Source organism: Fistularia commersonii, chromosome 20 (genome assembly GCF_037954325.1).
Source record: "Fistularia commersonii isolate RoL2024-O1a breed Wild chromosome 20, RoL_Fcom_v1.0, whole genome shotgun sequence".
Classification (NCBI taxonomy): Eukaryota; Metazoa; Chordata; class Actinopteri; order Syngnathiformes; family Fistulariidae; genus Fistularia; species Fistularia commersonii.
The window spans coordinates 9087970-9108217 of NC_141303.1; the positions used below are offsets into that span (position 1 = coordinate 9087970).

The 20248-nt window shown below is 38.6% G+C and overlaps 1 protein-coding gene across 1 annotated transcript in view; it reads right to left on the reverse strand.

The window, feature by feature from the left end:
- The window catches only part of syne1a (spectrin repeat containing, nuclear envelope 1a), a 117327-nt gene that overhangs the window by 93371 nt on the left and 3708 nt on the right, over positions 1 to 20248 (reverse strand). Inside the window, exons 3-23 of the mRNA XM_086166654.1 lie at positions 15434 to 15529; positions 14668 to 14751; positions 11960 to 11980; positions 11755 to 11847; positions 10203 to 10384; positions 9876 to 10072; positions 8856 to 8975; positions 7695 to 7750; positions 6395 to 6502; positions 5872 to 6009; positions 5282 to 5446; positions 4993 to 5105; positions 4657 to 4825; positions 4307 to 4403; positions 2934 to 3136; positions 2392 to 2556; positions 2148 to 2300; positions 1557 to 1700; positions 1250 to 1426; positions 411 to 569; positions 33 to 197 (exon numbers count right to left, since the gene is read on the reverse strand). Coding sequence (XP_086022780.1) covers positions 33 to 197; positions 411 to 569; positions 1250 to 1426; positions 1557 to 1700; positions 2148 to 2300; positions 2392 to 2556; positions 2934 to 3136; positions 4307 to 4403; positions 4657 to 4825; positions 4993 to 5105; positions 5282 to 5446; positions 5872 to 6009; positions 6395 to 6502; positions 7695 to 7750; positions 8856 to 8975; positions 9876 to 10072; positions 10203 to 10384; positions 11755 to 11847; positions 11960 to 11980; positions 14668 to 14751; positions 15434 to 15529 — 2805 coding nt within the window. The remainder of the gene's footprint in view (positions 1 to 32; positions 198 to 410; positions 570 to 1249; positions 1427 to 1556; positions 1701 to 2147; positions 2301 to 2391; positions 2557 to 2933; positions 3137 to 4306; positions 4404 to 4656; positions 4826 to 4992; positions 5106 to 5281; positions 5447 to 5871; positions 6010 to 6394; positions 6503 to 7694; positions 7751 to 8855; positions 8976 to 9875; positions 10073 to 10202; positions 10385 to 11754; positions 11848 to 11959; positions 11981 to 14667; positions 14752 to 15433; positions 15530 to 20248) is intronic.

Here is a 20248-nt window from a genome sequence, read left to right on the forward strand (position 1 = left end):
ATTTCAGTGGAAAGTAATAGATTTTATCTTACCATGTGTTTCCTCAGTAATTCCTCAGCATTTCCAGTTTCCCTCAAGCAGCCCTGAGCTTCTTTCAGCACTCTCTCCAGATCTTGTCTTGATTCTTCAAACCTTTTCCTCAGGGAGTTGTTAGCCTCTTCCTGCCTTCTCCATTCCCCAACCTCTTTCAGCAAATCCTGAGAGCATGGACATCAGGTGGTGGTGATTGTAACAGATCTCATCAGAGATATACTGCAATTACACTATTTCCCTTATATCAAGTTAATGAATGATATTGAACATGTTTAATCCGCTCTGCATCCTCAGGGGATGTTTAATTACATGGTAAGCATATTAGTATATGCAGGATGCATGGTGCTGCGTATGTGTACTCAATCTCTAATGCTTACCTGTGCCGATCGCTGGATTTCAGCCACTCTCTTTTGCAGTAGGGTCAGGTCGAAGTTTTGAAGAACCTTGCTGGTAGTGAGCGCCCTCTGCAGGGTGTGATGGTTTCTCTCAATCACAGCCAGGCATCGTTTACAAGTTTGGTGCTCACTTAATAGATCCTGAAAAATTGTGAACATTTTGTGACACTTTAATGATAAGACTGGGATTGGATATATGGATAAACTAATTATACATTAGATGTAGCAGTCCTGAAATGACTATTGTTTGATGATAAGATTTGGCTGAATGTAGGAGGCATGCAACTGTCAGAATGGCCAGAATTTGCTTTTTTTCCTTTTATTACAATAATTATTCAAAACACTCTTCTTCAAAATGCCACAGTTTTGAAATTGTTATTTTGTTGGTTTTGGTCCAATATTTAAAGGTGACATAAGAAAAAAAATTTGGACTCTCGAGGAAAGGGAATTTAAACAAATCTATAGTTTCATCAAATTATAATAAATCATTATATCAATAAAACCAGATATACAATAGGAAAAGTAGATAGATAGATAGATAGATAGATAGATAGATAGATAGATAGATAGATAGATAGATAGATAGATAGATAGATAGATAGATAGATAGATAGATAGATAGATAGATAGATAGATAGATAGATAGATAGATAGATAGATAGATAGATAGATAGATAGATAGATAGATAGATAGATAGATAGATAGATAGATAGATAGATAGATAGATAGATAGATAGATAGATACTATATCTTGTAAGATACACATGGTCTGGTTAATATGCTAAGGTAAGTCCTGTCTTGCATAATTAACAGATCTAACCTGCCACTTGTGCTTGTGCTGGGTCTGTGACAGTGTGTCTGAATCTCTGGGTACAGAAGTAATGTGACAGGCCCGTTCCAGGGCCTGATAAAAAGCTGTGATGTGTATCTCCATCTCCTCCAAAAGTGGCAGAAGGACATGACATTCCCGCACTAAGGAGGGGCACCGCTCTTTCACCTGGCCACCATCATACATGGGACAAAAAAGACAAAAAAGGGACAGCAATGTATTTTTAAGAACCGTCTTCGAACAAGACAAAAATTTGTTAATTTTAACGGAAAAACACGTAAAATCATATCATTCTGACCATGGTCAGTTGAGTCTTGATGGTTGTCATAGTTGCAATGACATGGGCAGCTTCGTCCTGTGGCGCATCCTTTGCAAGAAGCTGAGCACTACGGCCAGCCAATTTGTATTGAGTATCCATGGCAACAACCTTTTGCTTGGTATTCTGAGATGAGAAGTGCAGGGACTTCATAAACATTCTAAAATGTGTGGTCATTCTTTTATTGACATTGATTTCGACATTTTCATGTGATAATCTTATATCAGTCTTGTAGAACACAAGGAAACTGATTTTTTTTGCAGAATGTAGTTGAATTGTTTCTTAAGGGCAATTTTAAAAATGACGAAGAATAACTATTTTGGTGTAGTTTTGCTCATTAATTAACTAATTTATTTGAAAACAAACAACCACTGAGAATTTTGGGGTATGTTCTAATCACAGATATTTAAAAAAAATCTTAAAATTACATTTCTGACGGAGCAATAATTTATTCATTAATGGTATATTGTTATAAAGTCCAATGAAGACCAACCCTCTGATAATAAGTGTGTCCTCTATGCATGTGTTACTTTGCCCCTGATATTATATTATTTACACACTGGCATTTCTTACCTCTACATCCAGCAGGAAAGTTCTAACATTAAGGAAAGACACTTGTACAGGAGCAGTGAGCTTCAATTCTACTACATCCAAAAGCTCTTTTAAAGCCGATACAGCTTTGAGATGGTCTTTTCTCCATTTGTCCAATTCTTCTGTCCTGCCATACTGTAATAAAGTAAACATAATAAAACATGCTATATCATCGCCACACCCTACTGGTGCCAGTTTTTTTGTAATTTATTTCTTTGTCTCTTACGTGTTTGACTTTGAGGAAGAGGTCTCTCCATCGTCCATTCAAAAGAAGAAGCTGCTGTTTGAGATCAAGTGAAACAGTCTCATCACAGGTTTCGATTAGGAAATTTCCTGCATCATTCATAGCTGCATGGTGATCCACCCAGTGGCTGAGATTCCTGAAAAAGTCCTGGAGGTGAGACAGATTCGTTAGAAAATAAAGAAAGGGAAAATTAAGGTAAACAAAGAAAGAGCAGTTAAAAGAAACAAAGACAGCTATTCAGAAAAGTAACAAAGCAAACTAGTGAAAGGACGAAACATAAAATGTGGGGTAATTAGCTATGTAATCCTTAGTGGGGATATGAATCTGAGGTAACCATGGCAATGCAACAAAATGAATATCCTCAGTGGCTTGTCATAAGTCAAGGAGATCATTTGATGAGAGTGGAGACTGCTAATAAGATTCTACTTATGAGACTGTGTGCTTGAAATAGGACTAATGTAGGTGGTTGCTATTAGTCGCAGGCAGATTATTGCATGGATGACAACATTTCTACGATCCCATACCCGTTTTTTGTTTTCTGGCTGGCTGAGGGTTTCCTCCGCATGCTCCAGCCAAGCCTGTAAGGAGGCTACAGTGGAGCTGTACCTCTCCCAGTTGGACAGCACCTCCTCAAGCATGCTTCTCACACTCCGCACTTCCATAGACAGACTCTTCCACTGCGTCACCACGTCCTGCATGAACCTGCAAACTCCCATCTCTCCCTCGTCTGCTGCGGGAGGAAACCATTAACTGTCACAATAATGGCAAAAACAACACTGCTAATATTGCACTTGCCCAGCAGTCAGTTGATTAATTTGCCCCTCCTAGTGACTCTTTAAATAATCCACATAATGTCATATGAAAACAAATGCATGACAAATTTGTGGGAGAATCTTTAACATTTTGTGTTAGATCTTTAACAACTATCTCTGCAGCTGCTTGTTCCAGCACAATAATAATAGTGCTTCCACTCTGGTTTGTTCTGGACTAGTTTCAACTCTGACATAAAGAGGGTATCTAGCCTCTCACCAGAGGCCCCTCCAACAGTTAGTCTGTTTCAACAACACCTTTCACAGAAAACCCCCAACGCTTCAAAACTCCCTCTGCAGAAATATATTATTCTTGCCTGTTTTCTTATTTTCCTTTATATGAACTCTTGACTGAAAAAATTCCATACTTAAAGTGAGGCAGCAGGGTGTTGTCTCACTTAATAATGTAGCAATTATTCTAGCAAATATAATGTTTTGTTTTGTCTTATAGACATGAATGCTTGAATGTGCAGCTTTAATATCACTCTCCATTTGATAAGCTGTACTTAATCAGTAAGACAGCCTTTTAAACATCCAAATGATCTCTCATTCAGCCAATTAGAGCCTGGGGCACTGTATACCCAGATGGACAACACTGGCAGAACCATTTCTGTGTGTCTGCAGCTTCATTTTTGAGGTTGATCAATCAAGCCTTAGATGCCCTGATTTCTTGCTGCACTTCACTTCTCTCCTCTGCATACCCTAAAGCAGTACAGGCCTAAAACTTAATGAAACCAACAAGCTTCCACAGTTTGCGCCCAGAGACTTGCAAAAGTGGAGCAGCCCCTAACTAGCAAATGGGGTCGTATTCCCCACTGAGAAGTGGGAGTGGAGGGACCTCATTTAGCTGTAGCCTGCAGTCTCTCCCCCTTTACCAATCTGTAACACCACACAGAGGCAGTCTAAATGCTGGTGACAAGGGAAGACTAAGTTTAGATATAGAGAACAATGGTAAGGTATCTGATGTCACAGGGAAAGAATTATGAAGGAAGTCACTATGCTTTACATTGACGAGGCACATAATGCATAATCTGTAGCTAGCGTGTACATCTTTGCCTTATTAACAATTTGGGATTTTGTCAACTTACCTGTGCTGTCAGTATTGGCATAGACTTCAGCAGAACTTTTCAGGGACTGGAACAATTCCTCGTAATTTTCAAAGAAATGTTGCTTCTCCACAAACAGCTGTCAATGAAGAAGAGGATCAAATAAAATATATTGACTGTGCATAAGCATACCTAGATCTAGATCTAACTACATCAGCATGAGCCTCATCCTTTATGAGAATCTTAATGGGTTTTAGTCATCAAGCTACAACATAAAACCAAGTAGTTTATTTGTGTACAGTAAATGCGACAGGTGCAAACACGCATTCATTCATTCATTCATACACAGTATTTCAGAGCCATAGCTGGAGAGTACTGATATTTGATCTTACAGCATAATTATGGAACATCAGTTCCACAGACTCTTGTCGACCATATTTAATAATCCAGGATTTCAGCTTGGACTCAGCGAGCGAGAGAAATGCCTGCATGTGGTGTTTGTTCTCCAAGAATTCCATTCTGGCAAAATGGATGTTAGAAAATGTAGAAACAAAGTTCATCCTAAAAAATGACAAAATTCACGGGTTAGAGGACTCAAAGACTGTGCAACCAATACTGAATGTAAAATAGAGTAAAAGATTTGTGTTACTGTGGAAACTTTTTTTAAATTAAACAGCGGAGGAAAAGACTATGTTAAAATGAGTGAGCGGTTGAGAGGTTGCTTTTACCTCTCAGCCATATCTTGAAGCTGGTCCAAGGGAACAGAGACACCAGCCACACCTCTGTCTTTATGGATTCTCTGAAAAATCTGCTGGTGACTCTCTAGGCTCTTCAAAACATTCTGCACAATCCAAATATAAAACAGTGCACTAGTTAAATGAAAAATATTGAGAAACAAGGAGAATCAGACCAGACTAGATGAAGCTCAGTTCCTTTGATTTGGTTTGTATTTTCTTTAATTGCTAAGTTCTGGTATGCTCTAGCTTTGTCCTCCATTGTAACACAGTAAACAATAACCTTGTGTTGCTCCAACACCCTGCGGACAGTATAAGCTGTCTCCTCATGTGCTTGATGGATGACAATCTCTTGTCGCAGGGCTCCTTCAGCCTGGTGCAACCATGTCCCCACAATATCCAGAGGAGCAGGCAAAGACTTGTCCAACTGCAGATGCCAATCCAAGAGCTGAGATGAAGCAAAAGAGGACATCACAAAAATCAAGAGCTTGATATTATCCACAATAGACATGCGTTCAAGATTTTTTTTTTTTACTTTGATGACATGAGAGATTAATGACAATTTACAACTGTGTGGTGAAAGAGCTGGATATCTCATCTGAACTATGCAAAATAATGTGTCAGAAAAAGGTCATCAATGCAAGCGAATTGGTCAACATTTACAATATTGTTTTGGGGAATAACTGTTTTGGGAAATAACTGTTTTCAAAACCTCAACTTTCTTTTAATTGTTTTCCTTTTTTAAATCATTATGAAGATGCCAGATGAATAATCAACAGATTATTATCCAAGAGAGAATCATATCATTCAAGTTGTCTCTTAAAAAATGTCAAGCACATCCCAGAGACAGAAAGAGTTGGTGGCATCTCTCACCCTGTTGGAGACCCTTTCCCAGGCTTGCTTAACTAAAGCCTGATCCACGGTCAACATCCCATCCTTCTGAGTCGACTTCAGAGCTACCTCCACCTGTTTTCTTTTCATCTCCAGCTGTACACGAAGACTCTTAAATGACTGAAAAAAAGGAGGTGGTATTGGTTTCCACATTCATTTCCACAACATTGAATTTACATTAAACAGATTGTAGAAGAATTGCTATCTGTGGTTTAACACTGTTTTTCAATCTGTGCCTGATCATTCCTCTATAAAATGTGTGCCCGACTGTCTATGAAAGACATTCAGATTATTCAGTGATAAAAATGTGAATTTCCAGTATGCTGGTGAATGTGGAATCTATCCTCAGGCTTGGTGGAATAATATAATCCAGACTGACTGAAAATATGATGGCTCCAGCATGATCTCCTCAGTGTAATGGCACTGATTAAGCTAATAATAGGAGCATCTGTGCCCAAAGTGCCCTTCTCCATCCCACCACCCCCACACAGACACCAACACTAACCTGGTATTGCTGTGTGAGATTGCCCTCAGTCTCCTGAATGTGCATCGCATCTCTCTCCAGCTGGTCGAGACAAATTTTAAGCTCCCTTAGGCTCTTTCGCTGCTCTCTCTAGGATGGGGTTGAGGGGTGAATGACGAGTGACAGGATGGACATGGAAATTGGGTAACCAAAGGGGGAAATTAATGCAAAGGAAGGGAATGCAAGAGGGTAGTGTGCAAGGCAGAAATAAAATGATGGTGACAAACGGGATCGATCAGAGAGATGTTGATGGATTGATGAGTGAACAGATATGTCAAAAGGATGACAGAGGGACAGAGCCGGTTAACATGTGTTTGGCTAATCTTCTGTGTCTCTTCCGGTTTGAAAACAGCTGCCAAACATACAACTTAAACGGAGTAATTCGGCTAAGACTCCCTGCTAATATTTTACTATTTGTCAAGTAACCATGAATTTAATACTATGCTGCTGAAGAAATGGTGCCCTGTAAGGCTCAGGATATTCATATTTCTCATGTAGGATACCCAAACTTTATTCTTGACAGCTTTAAAAAGGAAAATAGAATATGCTAATTCCAGGGGAAAAAAGTCTGCTGCTTTGTTCTGAGCACCATTTTAAAAAAACAGATTTCTGTTGGAAAAAAAAATATAACCCACTGAAGACTTTAGGGTTCAATGAAAACATTGGTGCTCTTGACCCTAATTCATTACAGCATAATAGCATGCTCGAGACCAACATTGGTAACAAGAATTTTTAACAAAGAACAAAATAAATGACAAGAATGCAAAGAGCTAATCATTGTTGTGTGTCTCTTTCAAAGGAAGTGGTTAAAGCAGCTTTGCAGCATATCTGACATCTGACAACCTTTAAAAACAGGCTACCGCTATTCACAAGCTTTCCATCAAATGCACTATTCCAATGCCAGAGGCTTTCATTGTCATGCTAATGGGACTGGGGGAAAGAATGTAAGTGGCAACATTAATAAAGGGTAATATCACATCTTATCATACTGAACTTCTATTGGTTATCATGGCTCAGATCCCCTGCGGCAGGAAACGCTCCGAATGACATACAGTGCCCATATTAGTTCATAAGTTCTATTTTGACATAGAAAATCAATGTTGGATCTCATCAATAAACTGTACACAAAGCTCGATACTGTGATTCAATGTTACAGCCAGGAAAAGCAGCATTAATCATATTTGTATGAAAGCCATGAAGGTGCATAAGTGTTAATTACATTGAGGTATGGGGAAATGGTGAAAAACCTGCCCCTGGGATCATAAGGTACTAAATAACATACCTCCAGCATTTCCTCTAAAAGGTGAGGAGAAAGACCATGCTGTAGAACAGATGCCAGAACAACAAGCACAGGAAAAGAGGTCACCAAACAAAACACCAGTGAGACACAAAGAGACAAATGTGCAAGGGAAAGACAACAGGCAGGACAAAGACAGTTTTGAACCAGAAAACATTTGAAATTATACTGTTTCAACATCTGGGTATGAGATGATGGTAGAGTGCATCCCATTCTTGGAGCTGTACCGAAATATAGAAGGAAACTATTTTGATATATAATTTGCTGATATATGAGTTGTGAGTTGATATTGTCATAGTAATGCTGGTTTCATCAAAGTACTCGAGCATGGTCAGAAGAAGTCAGCTGTCCTTAAATGAAGCTCCTGAATAATGTTATATATAACACTTAAACACACATTAACAACTTAAATTTAGTTACACTTAAAAAATCAGGATGACATCAAAATACAATACTGGACTTGGGGTAGAAATCAACTTGGATGCTACAATGTCATACTGTGTGGACATTGCGATCTATATCAATCCAGAATGTAAACAGAAATGCTTTTTATTAGATGGCCAGACTTTGACATCGCCAACAATATTCAACCTGATGTCTGAACAATGCTGGTGCTGACTTCAGCAACTACTGTGAACGACTTTATGGCAAAATTAGTTGATCTTTCAAAAATTTAATCTGTCATAAAGACAGATATGGACTGATGTTGGCTGATTAGATCAGTTGTCAGGTGCATTGGTTGGGCTCTAACGGGGGTTACTGCATTCTAAGCTAAAATATTGCAATTCAGAACATTTCAATTTTAAACAAATCAATAATATTCTTTAATTTTACCATCCAACACTGACCTGACAGAGGCTTAAAAAAGCAAAAAAGCTGTTTGGAATTACAAATGCCCAACAGTTTGGAGTGCAACAGAAATTGGAGGTAAATGTTATATGTACAATGTTTTGACTGAGGTTTAGTACACTGACATTGGAAGACAAGACAAGGCATGAAAGATACACACACACACACACACACACACACACACACACGCACGCACGCACGCACGCACGCACGCACACACGCGCGCGCACACGCACAGACACACAAACACAGGAAATAATTAATGTCATACACTTGGATCAATCTGACATCTCTTTACCTCCTCTTCCTCATCTGGTTGTCCTTCGGACGCATTCTGCTTTCGGTCAGGATGATGCTTCAGGAACTGGGCAACGTATGTCATTATAGACTTCTCATCTGGCTTATCCACATCAACATCTGAGGTGGTGAATGAAGATGACTATTATTAGATATAAATGTGAAACACTTTGTCCAGAGACAATAACTGACACTGACAACATACTGAATATCAATTTAGGCCTTCAGATGAGCACACAAATTTGGCTTGAAAGTTTGTTCCATGGTGAATTTCATGGCCTAATGGACCCCAATCATACAGATGTCAAGCTTGATTTGTCAGAGTTCATTCTCAAGGGTAACCATGAGGTGGCACAGATGGTGATCTGTTGCGTCACAGAAATACAAATCCATCCATCCATCCATCGTCTGACGCCTATCCTGCACTCGGGGTCGCGGAGGATGCTGGAGCCTATTCCAGCTGTCAGCAGGCGAGAGGCGGGGTACACCCTGGACTGGTCACTAGTCAATCGGAGGGCCACATACATAGACAGACAACCATTCACTCACTCATTTGAGGCAATTTTCCCAATTCTTTTCCAATTAACCTGCTGCAAATTAATCTGCTCCACTGTGGGAGGAAACCGTAGAACCCAGAGGAAACCCACACAGACACGGGAAGAACATGCAAACTCCACACAGAAAGGTCCCCTTGTTGGAAACGAACCAGGGTGAGGCGGAAGCACTAACCACTGCACCACCATCATGCCCAGAAATACAAATCTGCTGCCAAAAATGCTTACAATTGTCTTTAGAATGATGCAAATGATTTAGATGCCATATTGAATATTTTGGTCCTCATAACTTATACATCGCTATTATCTTTTTAAAAATGTACAGTAGCAAGAAACAAACATGACAGAAAATATCTCAGATTAATATATTCCCTCAATGTTGCAGGTACGAGGTTGGCAGTCATCAACTTGATGAAAAAAGGGCATTTCCTACAGCCTTCAGGAAATGTTATAGACAGTTATTTACCCTCTGGGTCAAGAAGCTGTGGAATCCCCAACTGCGTCTCGGCTAATGAGAAGGCTTCCCGCAGATTTTCTCGGTTGGTTTTCCTCTGCACTCGCTCAATGTCGACCAGATTTGGTCTGAGGGCGTGGATGACTGCGAAGAATGCTAGACCTGAGCGCCAACTGGCACCAAAGTCTTTCACTTCAATCCCTAAATGTCTAGAAAAGACAAAATATCACAAAGTCAGAGAAGTAGATAAAAACACGGCGGGGTTCTGATTCTCATCTGGCACTGAGGGTTTATATAAAGTAGGACAACATTGAGCATGGTTTATTGTGCTTTGGTTACTTGGTGGCTTTTTGTTGGACCCATTTCAGCAGGGCCTGCCTGGCTCCACCCAGCAGGTGTGGGAAGGGTTTCTTCTTGACAGGTGGGCTAGTGGTCTCACTGTTGCTGGTAGAGCTGTCCAATGAGGAGGTACTACTAGAAAGAGCCTGGAGCACTGGAAGACTACTGGTCAACTCCTCAATCTGTGGACAACAGCACCCAGCATTAGGCTATGACTAATACCTGCCAATTTACTGAGATATCACTTTTTCGTCTTTGTTTATTCCTAACAAATGTTTTTTGGGGTGCTTTGGCAATATTTCCAGAATCTACACGTAACAATGGTCCTCCAAGTGCGATATGTATCAAGGATGTGAAATATTGAACACTGTGATATGTGATTCAGCAATCAGAATTCAACACTTTCCACTGACTGTTAAATATCACTGACATCAACATTTTCTGAAGAAAATACCTTAAAAAGAATGTAAAAAAATTACCTATATGATATTAAGATTTAATGATCTGCAGTATATTCATCTATTGTGGCATGTTATACATCTTGTCATATCACCAAGCCCGATGTCTGCTGAATATCTATGTCAAAATAGTTTAAAACTAAAAAAACACATTGCTATTTTTTGTACATGTGTATATTTATAAATCCACGTGCACTCCAGGAACACATGTCCGCTGTCTTGTTCAAGGACTTTTTCATATGCCTTCTCGGTATTTCCACATTTAAAATTTCTGTTTTGCATTTCTCCACTTAAAAATGATGACATCCATATCACCTGAAATGTTATTCATGCCATTCCATGCTGTTACTCTGTTGTGAAGCGTGGAGAAGCGCAATTCGTTTCTCAGTATTTATTAACCTAGGCCATCACGATCATTCATGCATGGGAAAAATCTAATTGCAACAACAATCATTATTGCCAGCTGGTTGGTTGCTATATATACAGATAATCTGCTCCTCACTTGCACCACCCCTCCGAGAACAAACTGAAGATGCTCGCAATGCAGAAAATCTATAAAGATCACTGTGAAATAGAATATATCAATATGCTATTAATTGAACAAATATATTTTTTTGTTCAAATGCCTTCATAGCTCCTGAAGACTGTGGTACATGTGCTCATGGTGCTTAGGGACCATAATATTTTGATCAATTGTTGATCTGCACGAATCTGAGAAGCCTGAGGTAGTGACGCCCCCGTTTTCAATGTAGGAGCATTGGAAAAAAATATTTCCCTTGCCTAAATCTCTCCTTGGTTTGATTTGATTAGCATTTCATTGGCTGGAAAAGATATATATCTCAGGCTCCCTGATGTTAATATAAGTCCTTTTCAAACATTCATTTTGGTTTCGGCTGGCATTTGCGGATGTACCATTAAGTCATAAAAACATAATGCCAAAAATAATGACTTCTGCTCCAGTGTACGGATTTTATAGCGTCATTGAATACGTTGTTTACACAGTGTTATTTAGTGGCTTATTCTATTCAATTTCATTTAAATAAATCAATACAATCATTATGTTCATTGCATTTGCAGGTATAGATCAGTGTTACCTGGAAATAGAGGACTATGGTCCACATCAATCCCAAAACTATTGATGGGCGACCATCCACAATGTCTGTTGAGTTGATGTTCACCAACTTGATCTGCATTGAAGTACAATATCCAATATTGGAATGATTTCAGAGTACTGGCTGAAAATGAGGATATCATCTAGGCCCTCTTCATAAACAGTGGGATATAGTTGGGAATACTGACCGGAGATCCTCTGTAGGCAGACTGGAAGAAAGATAAGAAACAAGCCAGAGAGAGAGAGAGATTAAGAAGTTATCTAGATGTGTTTGATTGAAGGGAATGCCTTATTGACTGTGAGATAAGAGATTTTGTAGCATCACTGTGGTGTGATGACTTGAGTGGAAGGGAAACATGAAAGGGGGGAAAGAGGGCTGTGTCGTGTGATATGATGAAATATTCCATATCATCACACTGAGGGGTACATTACAGAGGCACTGCAGCACAACAGGTTATATCGTACAATCTAAATTTTTGCTCAGTACAGTTAGAAAAGCATGAAGGAAGAGATTGGGGGTAGAGGATGGATGCTGATAAGAGAATGTGGTTCTTATTAGAAAAAACAGCAGGGTACACACACACACCAACACACACACACACTCACATATACCATGTCAAGTGGACTGAAATTGTCTGCAAAAAGTTTCCATACTGATTAAAAATGTAATTTATTTGAGCTAAGCCAGTTTTGAACCAGAAAACATTTGAAATTAGATTGTTTCAACATCTGGATATGAGATGATGGTAGAGTGCATCCCACTCTTGGAGCCAGTACCAGTACCCAAACATAGAAAGAAACTATTTTGATATATAACTTATTGATATATGAGTTGTGAGTGGATATTGTCACGCTAATGCTTGTTTCATCACAGTACTCGAGCATGGTCAGAAGAAGTCAGCTGTCCTTAAATGAAGCGCCAGAATAATGTTATATAATAGCACTTAAACACACATTAACAACTTAAATTTTGTTACACTTAAAAAACAGGTTGACATCAAAATACAATACTAGACTTGAAGTGGAAATCAACATGCAAAAATGCTACAATGTCATACTGCGCGGACATTGCGATCTATATCAATCCAGAATGTAAACAGAAATGTTTTTTATTAGATGGCCAGACTTTGACATCACCAACAATATCCAACCTGATGTCTGAACAATGCTGGTGCTGACTTCAGCAACTACTATGAACGACTTTATGGCAAAATAAGTTGATCTTTCAAAAATGTCATCTGTTATAAATTATCCGGTATATGGACTGATATTGGCTGATAAGATCAGTTGCCAGGAGCATTTGTTGGGCTCTAGCAGGGGTTGCTGCATTCTAAGTTAAAATATTGCAATTTAGAACATTAATTGCTAAACAAATCAATATTAATACACACACACTCACTCACTCACACAGACAAACACAGAAAATAATTTAAGTCATACAAATCACAAAGAGGGGGTACATTACTGAGGCATTGATTCATTGTTTCCAGATTCTCAGCTCTGAGGCTCCAGGAGTGTTTAATTTATTTTAATTTTTTGCCTCATTCATGTTTCATTTTTCTCCTGTTAATCAGATGAAAACAGTGAACGCAATTTGGAAAACAGGATCTTCTGCTGCAAAACATCCACCTATCCATCGTCTGCCACCTATCCTGCATTCAGGGTCGCAGGGGATGCTTGAGCCTATCCCAGCTATCATCAGGCGAGAGGCACGGTACACCCTGGACTGGTTTCCAGTCAATCGCGGGGCCACACACAGAGACAGACAACCATTCACTCACTCACTCATTCATGGCAGAAAGGTCCCCCTTGTCAAAATCGAACAAGGGTCCTTCTGTGAGGGCAGTGAGGCTAAAGCGCTAAACCACTCCGCCCCCAACAAAACACGGATGTTAAATATATAAAATTTGTTAATCACTAATGCAGTTGCAATAATTGAACGCTGTCTCAATTACAGTTGTTGTGAAATTTCAAACCAGGTTTTGTAATGTATGCATTAAAAAAGTGAAGAAATACGATTTGTGAGGCAGTTCACGTCAGAATGCTGGTATTGCTATCAATGTTCTTTAGTTATTGACTGTTTGGGCCCCTGAAGTTAAATGTAAATACTGTCTAAACGTACACAAGAATTATACATTGTGCATATTTACATTTAATTGCCAGTCATGCACACTCACACAGAGTGCCCCCTGATGTCTCATCTCCAGACAGCAGATTACTGGTGCAGGATTTACAGTTTTAACCCTGTCACACTCATGGAGGACAAATCAATGTCTCTGGAGACACCAGCTCATATTTGTTGCTTTATTTATGTATATCCAAGGCCAAGCTGGGCAAAGCTCAGGAATGTTTTACTAATCTCATGGAGGGATACTTTATGAACATTCTGTGAAAATCGAGGTTGGACAAAGGGCATGATAAACAATGGTTAAAAAATAAAAATTCATGGAGTACTAAAACCCAGTGAGGCATAAAAAAGCCATTGATAAATTGATAAAATGGAGAAATGCACTTAAAATCACACAGTTCAATAATTAAATATTTGTGGGATTCTTATAATCCATTTGGAATCAAACAAATATCAATCAATTAAATGAAGACAAATGTCAGCCTCAGCATATAGTCATGTTCCAGTCTGGTTGTTTTTAATTGAACTGGTCAACAAAATCTTCATGAAGTGAAAAATATAGTTTTTAGGTATTTGAAAACATCATTGATGTGGGAAGGTGCAGAGAAGAAGATGCAGGGAGAGAGGGGGAAAACAGGTCACACAAGGTCAGGATTTAGTATTTTCCATGCATCCACCCACAAGGCAGCAGCTGAGCACATAGACCAGCGGGAGGGGGGTAAAGAAAGATGAGAAAAATAACACTAAAAGAAGGCCCTGAACTCCTACCTTCCTACCCTCGAGGAAGTTGAGAGCTGTACCGATGTTTGCAACCCAGTGGATCCTCTTTAGCTTCTTGCCCTGCTCACATGGCTGTAAGGAAAATAAAGAACAATGGAGAATGTTTGTTGAGGAAGAAATAAACAGCTGGTGGGGCATTTAGTGGATAAATGCCAGTGCTACTGAGAAGACGATATATTAATCAATATTTGTATGTAATGCGTTGCATCTGTTAAACAGCCGTGTAGTATCAACATCCACACAAATATAAAGAAGAAATGAGTAAAACAGGAATGAATACAGAAAATATGTAATTAGACTTGGGACTTTAAAAAAAATACATGGTTGTCCTATCAGAGCAATGACTATAAGCAGCCAGATCAATAGGACAAGGCAGCTTACACTTCAGGCAATATTGACCATCCTAAAGCTCTTTGTGTGTTTTTGTTGACTCTAATCTATTCTGCCAAATCTCATCTTTTTCATTCCATTCAAAGGTCCTCATAAAAGCAGATCAATACGCATTTCCATGCGAATTGTACAACTTTCACATGGACCATAATAGAGCGCCTGTTAGGCTGAGAATCTGATAGTTGCCAATAAAACACAACAACAAAAACATATACAGTACATAAATATAAGAACTGAATGTAGAATATGTTCTTTTTAACCACTTTGCCTTCTAGTATGACATCAGTTCTGAATCCAGGTGAGGTTTTTGGAGTCTTTTGCCAAATCACATGCCATTTGACTGAACATACATCATGAGACTCACCAATTTTTGACCAGAGAGGACTTCGAGCAGAGCCAGCAGCATCACACCATCCTTAATATCCTCAAACAAGTCAGTTACTACCAGAGGAGGGACATGCTGTAAAAACAGAAATATATCAATAAGCCTTGGACATGAGTTTATTTTGGCTTTAGTCATTTTGAACAGTTGTTCTCATATTCTTCTGTTCTGACCCTCCATACAAAACTGATGGAAACTGTTGACTATCGTTATTTCTAGAAAATGGTGCAAAAAAATCCTGGAGGAATTTGACTTTGAGTACGGAACCCCTGCGCTTTTTACCCAAAGCTGGGGTTTTGAAAAACAGCTATTAGTTGCATGAGCTGATTCTTTACCTAAATGTCGCATGTCATAAACTGAAACAAAGCGTCCTCAGTTTCACTGGAATGCAGAAACCCCGGATTTCAGACTTAATAGCTTTAGCATCATACTGTACGTGAAATCATCAGACGCGGTCACTTTTTCTCTCTCTGAGCTAATAGTCTTTGTAAGTGGTTTGAGGGGTATAAAAAACAAATACATAACTCTGTAAGACTAATTTCAACTTGTGAAACATGGATAAAGGAAATCCTTGTAAATGTACACAGAGTGAAAAGAGTTTGTCTGTGCCATGTTTTACTGATAGCTTGGGACTCAGCAGGCTGCAAGTTGGGTCTTCAAATCCTAAAATATGCTGATGATTTCAAAGTGTATCCTCTGCTAACCTGACACAGACTGGGGAAATCCACATATCTCTGTTTTGAGCAGACACCACATCAAGAATTTCCCTCTAAAGTACAGTCACATGCAGGGGATTGGGAGAGGTTTAGGAGTGGAGGGGCATTCAGACGAGTGAGCCATTCACATGGAGATTAGTGGGTGAAGGAGTGAGGGAAAAGAGGGGAAAGTAAGGACAAGCCTGTCTGCATTAACACACACAATTGGAGTGTGGGTGTGAGTGTGTATGCGTGTCTGTCGATGAAAAAAAAGTACAACCTCCCATCATGGTGGATATATTAGAGGGGTATAATTGAGTACAAAGATGATAGAAAGCACAGAGAAAATGGACACAAACCTCCCATCTCTCAAAATTAATTAGCAAATATAGAGGGGCTTCCCTTCTAATGTCATTTCATGGTCTTGGATATTAGGATATTCAGCACATGGCAGCACTTGGGTCTCTTTCATAAAGTGGCAGAGGAAACACTTGGAAAACCTCTTTCAAAGGGATGAATTAAACCATGAGCTGACTGAAGTTAATGTTACTTTTTTGTTCATTATAATCCCGGGGAAAATGGGAAATTTGCAACTAATTACAAAGAAACAGTAATATCCATTTCTTCCAATAGGCCACATGGGCTAATAATACTAAATAAATCAAGGGTTTAATGAGCTAATTACATATGAGCGTCTGCGCCATAATTGATTGTGAGCAGAGGTGTTTTAGGATGTTCGTCTGTCTCTGCTCCCGTGTAATTCCCTGAGTACATTTGACTCAGTAAATTCCAAAAGAACAGCATGAAAGATGGAGGGGGGTGCAGAAACAAAGAGAAAATATATGGGTTTCATTTCATATTGCTATGGATCCAATTTGCGTGAAAAACTCATCATACAGACCAATTGTCCAAATAATTTTATTAACAAGGTTTTCAAATGGAATTACGTGTATATCAATTATATGGATAACTTTGAATATTAAACCAGACTTTATCAGAAAAACTGAAATGTACTTGAAGAGGCACAGTCAGTGAATCTTCGAATACTGGCAGCTTCGTACATAGATATCAAACAGTAATGTGACTGAAAGAGAAATGTCCCAGCAAAGAATAACCGCTCTGAAACTGTAAAACATTTGACTTTTGATTATCTTTATGCTTTTCATAATGTTATTTCATTAAGCAAATATACCCTAAAATGTAAGTTGCTTCAGAGGACCTCTGGGATTTTTTACAGCACAATTTAGCTCAGTTTCCTTATATAGTAGATGTGAGCCTTAAGGTAACCATAAATAATTTTTGAATTTCAGATAATGTTTGGTCTCTTTCTGATATATTTTTAAATACATTTCCAGAGAAGACCTTATTTATACAAATAGATATATATGTAAGATAATATATATCAAATAGCATGGAACAAATATGCATGTTCATGATTCATTTTTTCTTATTTTCTCATTTTTTAACCACACTACAGTGCTGCCGTGGTGCACCGTTACACCCCAGTGCCTGATATCCCCTCTCTTTCTGACGTACTGTTTAGCTTGATAATTGATAAGAATAATATAATATTATTGATGATAATAAAGACAACAAATTCGTTAATACTTAATTGATCAATTCTTAATTGGCGAAAAACACATTTTCATGTTCATTTTTAGATACCCCATTATGGCTGGGGGTGATGATTTGTATACTTTAATATTTAATATTTTTATTGTTGATAGTATGAAAAAGTGCTAAAAGAGACAAAGAAGACAGATCAGCCAATCAGTGTTAAGGACTGAGCGGGGGAGGTCAGCAATTTCTAGACTGGAAACAGAAGAGAATCTAGGGATGATTTTTCTCACCGAGACTACAATGTGGACCAGCATCGCATACATATGCCTCTTCTACATGTGCACATTTTGCGACTAATTAACCCCTGAACACACAACACACGTGGTGCACACACATGAAGTAAAGCAGAAAGCTTCACTTTACTCTCTTGTTAATCTCTAAGAACACAGTTCACTGATTACTTTGCTAAAGCTGTTTGCCTAGAAACCGTCTCAATGAAGACGAGGCCTTTGCTGCTCATACCGGCCACTCAGTAATTAAGCTTTAACCTTCTCAGAGGGGATTTGTCAAAATGGAAACTTGGGGGCCTACTTGCCAAATTCTCTCCCCCAACATGTCACTCAGCTTCAATGCGGGGTGCATCCTCAAAGCCAGACACGCATTTTGGAAATCAAAATACATAGGCACCCAACCCCGTACATTCTATTTCCTGCTCTTATCAAACTTAACTAAACCCTCAAAAATACTGCTCTTCAACAGTTCTAAAACTTAACTTGGTCTCAAACTGCTTAGAATGAGTGTCATTAATCTGTGTGAATTAGCTGCTCTCCTACGCTGGAAACTCTTTGTCAGAACTCTTAAGAAGTCTTTTGTTATACCTGTGACGTGGAAAACTAAGGGGGAGGGGGGTAGATATAGAGGGGAGGCCCGGTGCCATGTCTCAACTCACCTAAAGATTAATCACATACCTTTAGGCATTGAATTAAAGACTAGTGATAACTGGAGTAGCCTAATCGTCTGCACTGCCTATGGTGTGATTTATCCCTCAGAGAGCATATCTAAACCAACTGTTCAAGCTTCGTTTTTCTTCTATCCTTCCTTCTCTCATTCTCACTTATCCTTTTTGGGCTTTTGTGGTTCTTTCTTCAGTGATGAGAGACAAGTTTTCAAGGTGCTATTTCATCGTTATTACCACGGGTCTTCCAAATCAGTTGAGCTGACCTTCATCTCACAAAGCTCTCTGATGAGCCATGTGAGGATCAAGACAATGTTATTGAAGACAAATATGGGCCAATCAGTGTAACTATGGCAACACTAGGCATCAGGTGAAAGGGTAACTACTTAGACGATAGGCAAGGAAGAGCAGAGGAACTGATTTGATCAACAAGAGAGAGACAGCAACACGGGTAAGAACCCATGTTACTTTTACCAACAGAACTGTCACAATACAAATAGTTTATCAGCCTTGCATGTTAATTAAAATGAATTAGAAGCCTCTCTCCAGTTAGAAAATTGTTTGTCTGCTTGGTCTGGCGATTGAATGTTTGTGAATATTGAACATGAAAAGGCAATAACAGATATAATAATATAACATGGAGGTCTATCACAAGTAAATTTGCTATATGATTTTGGACTGTGGGAGGAAACCGGAGGACCCAGAGAAAATTGGAGAAAAATTAAATGAAAATAAGATAAAAATATAGTAGAAATTAAGTGAAAATACAGGGAAGAATAAATGAAGTAATCTCCAACACCTGTAATTAAACTGTGGATCTGTGTAAATAACTGTACATTTGTGCAAGATAATGTTTCGGTCAGACAAAATGAATTGGTTAAAACAAATGAATATATTTCAGCAATATTGTTAGTCAAAGAAGACAGTTATAAGATAAGATTTCATTTTGAGAGCAGGATTTCATTTTATGAGCAGGGTGTTTCTTTAAAAAACAAATGTAAGTGATTATACCAAGAACTGAGCAAATAGTGTTTTCAGCTCAGGAAAGTTGCAATAGTTTATATCCCAAAAAAGAACTGAAAGTATGGAAAAAAAATCTAAGAGAGACGACATGGAGCGAGCCATTCTGTTTCTGCAATTCTAGATGACCTTTAACATAATTATAAATGATTGTACAAGACCTTTAATGAATTGGCTTGTGGTTCAATAGTCAAGGAAAAGAGGTGATAATTGGCAACCATACCATTTGTAAGATTAAAATTCATAATTTGTCAAATATTTTCATTACAACCTTATTTTTAAGTAATTTCTCTGGTCTGTGTCAATTGGTTTTTCATGCACTTTGTTGTGGAAATTGTGCCTCAGTCTTGGAAATGTGGATGAATAGGATCAAATGTTTTTGGCATCAAAAAATTGAAACAGCTTGCCTCTTCTGCATGAAAATGACCTGATACATAAACTACTGGTATATTTAATGTTGAAATATTCCATTAAATTTTAAAAGCATCTAAATACCAGCATTATACACAGCCTGTTACACCTCCTGCCAGGGAGAAGGTACGGGAGCCTCTGGGCCCACGCCACCAG